The sequence below is a fragment of the Pteropus vampyrus genome, unplaced genomic scaffold (assembly GCF_000151845.1).
Source record: "Pteropus vampyrus isolate Shadow unplaced genomic scaffold, Pvam_2.0 Scaffold93, whole genome shotgun sequence".
NCBI classification, from domain to species: Eukaryota; Metazoa; Chordata; class Mammalia; order Chiroptera; family Pteropodidae; genus Pteropus; species Pteropus vampyrus.
This window is the reverse complement of record NW_011888874.1, coordinates 2335299-2338969: the sequence shown is the minus strand read 5'-3', so window position 1 is coordinate 2338969 and position 3671 is coordinate 2335299. Positions and strand designations below refer to the sequence as shown.

Below are 3671 nucleotides of genomic sequence, written 5' to 3'. Positions count from 1 at the left end.
TCAGCCTGTTTTTTAAAATTTATTTGGCAAGCTTATTAAGATACTATTCTAATACCAAAGCTAAAGCGTTTAAAACACTTTTTTAGCAAGCAAGATATGTTTCTTATGTTTCATTTTTCACCCTACCTCTTCCCAGAAAATGTTCTCAGACCAAGTTGATGAATGAACGAGATGAATTTTTAAAAGGCTTGAGTTTTGGTAATATACGATAAAGCTTTTGGAAGCAGAAAAGTATAATTATAAATAAGATTGAAATTGGCTTAAATTTCAGGTGCTCAATAATATGTGATATGCCGTAGCATGGTTTAAAAAAATGGATCAGATGAACTAGGTACATCAAGAAAATATTTCATCGCAAAATGTACATTTTTCTTTTTACCAGAAAGTATTCTTAAAATATATTGCCATCCAGGGGCAGCCCATCACAAGACTCTTTTGAAATGTGTTCTGCATATAAGAGCACATCCCTAATTAAAGATTAGCAAGAAAAATACTTCTTATAAACAAAGTTTCAATTGAGTTTTTCTTCTCTCAATTATTTTTAAGTACATTGAGACTAAGCACTAAAATGAGTATCACTTATGAGAAATTTTTTTTGGTTTTCTCTAAAATGATACTTTTTTAAAATGAGGAAGGAAAGTTTCCTAAAAATCTTTTCCAATAAGCCTTTTGATTTTTAGGATCAGACAACTGAATTTCTAGCAAAATAGGAAACATACCTTTGCTATTCAGAAAACTACTGAATAAACTGGTATAGCATCTAAACTCTTCTAGAAAATATTAATGCCAAATGTCAAACTGCTGCCTTGGGATAATACCGATATAAAATATAAAAATATTTTAAGTTGGAAAAACAGGATGCTCCTACGAAAACCAGTAAGAGGAACGATATAATTCAAATTGTGGGTTGTCTTTGTTTCAGTTAAAGATAGTGCCATGTCTTCCTGGTGGGATGACCATGACTTAAATGAATCTTCTTACCTTAGTTTAATTAAGTCGGCCCTTAATTTTCTCCCAAGTGCATAATGATAGCTCTGTCACTTCCCTGTATGAGATGCTGTTATGTGTGTGGAAAGAGACTCCACAGTGTGTTGCTAGGCGGCTCTGCAGGCTCTGCTGGGGAGGGGAGCGAGGTGCTTTGTGTGAGCCATGTGCCCGCCAGAGGAAGCCCCAGGTGGCTTCAGTCCCATTAGCACGCACACACCAAAGACGGGCTGGACCCCGACTGGGGAAAAGCAGTCTGTTTGGAAGTTCACTGCGATGGGGAGTCAATTTTTGTGAATCACTGCCTTAATATTCATTAATAGCTTTTAGGCTCTTAATCCCTGATTGAATATATTTTTTCCCTAATTGCTACTTTTTAAAAGGGCTGCCGAAGTGGGCATTTCTATTCTCCGAAAAATGCAGAAGAGAACATAATGTTTCACGTTCATCTGTGATGTGTTTATGCTAATGCCACGTCCCTGGAATACGCGAGACTGTGATCCTTTCTGACACGATGATTCATTCTGTTTTGAAAAGAACTGTGAACTCTGGCTGTGTGGATTTCTTTTCTTTCTTCTTTTTTAAATCTCCTTGGGTCATGGTTTTACAATTATTTAAAGTGCATGGAAAAATAGATTACAGAGGAAATAATTTTGAAATGTTGGAAATCTCTACTTTCTAGTCTTCTTGGTTGGCCTATTTAGTTTTTCCCGTAAAATCCATCCAGAAGCCCACCGTATTACCGAGCAATTGACTTCAATTGTTTGAGGTGCTATTGACCAATGAATGGAGTTTTCAGTAATGTAATCTGTCATCTGGCCTTATTCATCTATTTGCCTTCCTGTGAATTAGCATATTTTTAAATAAAGCCAGCTCTTCCACCATCCTCAATAAAATAAGAATATATGGGTTTCATCTAGATCGGTAGGTCCAAATGAATCCATACGTGTAGCATTTGCTCATCCTGTCCAACATAGAGGGAAAGGTTACAGTACTGTGGGAAGAACCACATTGAAACAGAAGAAACAGCTGTAACCAGAATCCGAAACGAGCACCATTAAATCTTGTAGCACAGCCAAGGATGCCTCAGCCCCCTAGGAAGCTTCTCTTGGCGACACGTGGGCAAGTTGTGGGTTCTCTAGCTCATCTTCACGCAGACCTGGCACCTGCTGATTTTCTGGCGCTGAGCCTGGCTTTCTTTTAAGGTGTCTGGTGATGGCGCCGCAGAAAACTGCAATTGTGGCTTCACTGCTGTCAGCCAGAAGCTGTACTCATTTGCAAAGAAATGGCAAGTTCCTTGCCGACCTTGGCATTCGAGGAACGGGGCTGCTCTGAAGTCCTCCAGGCAGCTGCCAGGTGACATGAGGGCCTGCCCTCCTCCTTGGTCCCCAGCTCCTGTGTGCTACCAGGACAACAAGAGAGAGTTAAGGCTCAGACCTGCACAGGCAACCCCAGACCCAATCGTCAACACAACAAAGTCTGGGCCTGACTTTGTCGCTTCCCCAAGATTATTCCACGAAGAACAAACTACAGTCTGCTGAGGCCGGGAGAAGCGAGAGCCGAGCTGGGTGGGCACACACGCTTCAACCACTCTCGCCGACGGCTCAAGCAATTCCATCTTCTAAGTTCAAGCGGAGTAATAAAAAAACCTAACTCACAATGAGAAAGAGGAAAGGCTCTGCATCGCAACGGGCTGCGGTTTGCGGTGGCCTTTACGACCTCGTGTCCTACTGCTGTCTATCTGCACGGAGGCCACAGAATCACCGTCCAGTCCAGAGGGAAGGGGCAGAGAGGTGGGTGAGAGTGGCGGGGGTGCTCACCATCAGGAAGGAGTAGCCAATCCAGAGGCTCCTCCAGGCCTGTGGACACGGCGGTATGGACTGGTCCTGGCTGTGTACTGCCACCGCCTGAGCCGGGGCCTCGCACACGGCACAGCGGCTGATGTACGGGCGGATGTCCTCCTCCGAGAGCGGCATCATGGGCAGGGGCGCGGCGCTGGCCAGCCAGTAGGATCTGTCGTTTCTCCGGGCATAGTGGCACACTTGGTGGATGTTGCAGTAGGCGAAGGGCAGAGTGCTAAACACGGGGAGGCAAGACCCTGCCAGACCTTGGGAAGGGAAAAGAGACAACGTGGCAAGTGAGCAGCCTGTCGTGACGGGCCCAGAGAGCTTCCTGCGTGTGCCACCTGCAGACGCACACTCTGCAGGCACATGCTCTGGACTAGGAAGGCCCCTCCCGAAGTCTCCTCCATGGTGCTAGAAACTGAGTATGTGCCTGACCATCTCTGCCACCTCCCTGGTCCTGCGACCAGCCCTCGTTCCCTCATGTGTTCATCACTCATGAGCCACCGATCAGCCAAGTGCAGGAGGTGGCGCGCTGAGCACACCTGTCTGTCTTCTCTCAGCTCATGGCCGGGCCTGGTGGGGAAGCTAGAGGAGCAAACAGGCCACGAAAACACAGCGTGACAAGCCCTGTGTGAATGAGAAGTGCGGGGCCCTGGGACCTAAGGGAGGGATGACCAACGGAAGCGCTGCGAAGCTGGGGCCTGAAATATGAACGAAATTTGGCCAGCTTTGGAGATAGCGGAGACTATTCAAAGAAGAGACAGCAGTAAAGAGGGCCAGAGACAATAAGGCAGCATGGAGCACAAAGAACTCAGAGAAATTCAGTGGGGGTTCGGTGGGGGA

At 45.7% G+C, this 3671-nt stretch overlaps 1 protein-coding gene across 1 annotated transcript in view; it reads right to left on the bottom strand.

Moving 5' to 3' along the window:
• Positions 1 to 811: 811 nt before the first annotated feature.
• Positions 812 to 3671, bottom strand: part of COL4A4 (collagen type IV alpha 4 chain) — a 99473-nt gene continuing 96613 nt past the window's right edge. The window contains exons 45-46 of the mRNA XM_023532938.1: positions 2805 to 3239; positions 812 to 2386 (exon numbers count right to left, since the gene is read on the bottom strand). Coding sequence (XP_023388706.1) covers positions 2123 to 2386; positions 2805 to 3239 — 699 coding nt within the window. The 3' untranslated portion in view covers positions 812 to 2122. The remainder of the gene's footprint in view (positions 2387 to 2804; positions 3240 to 3671) is intronic.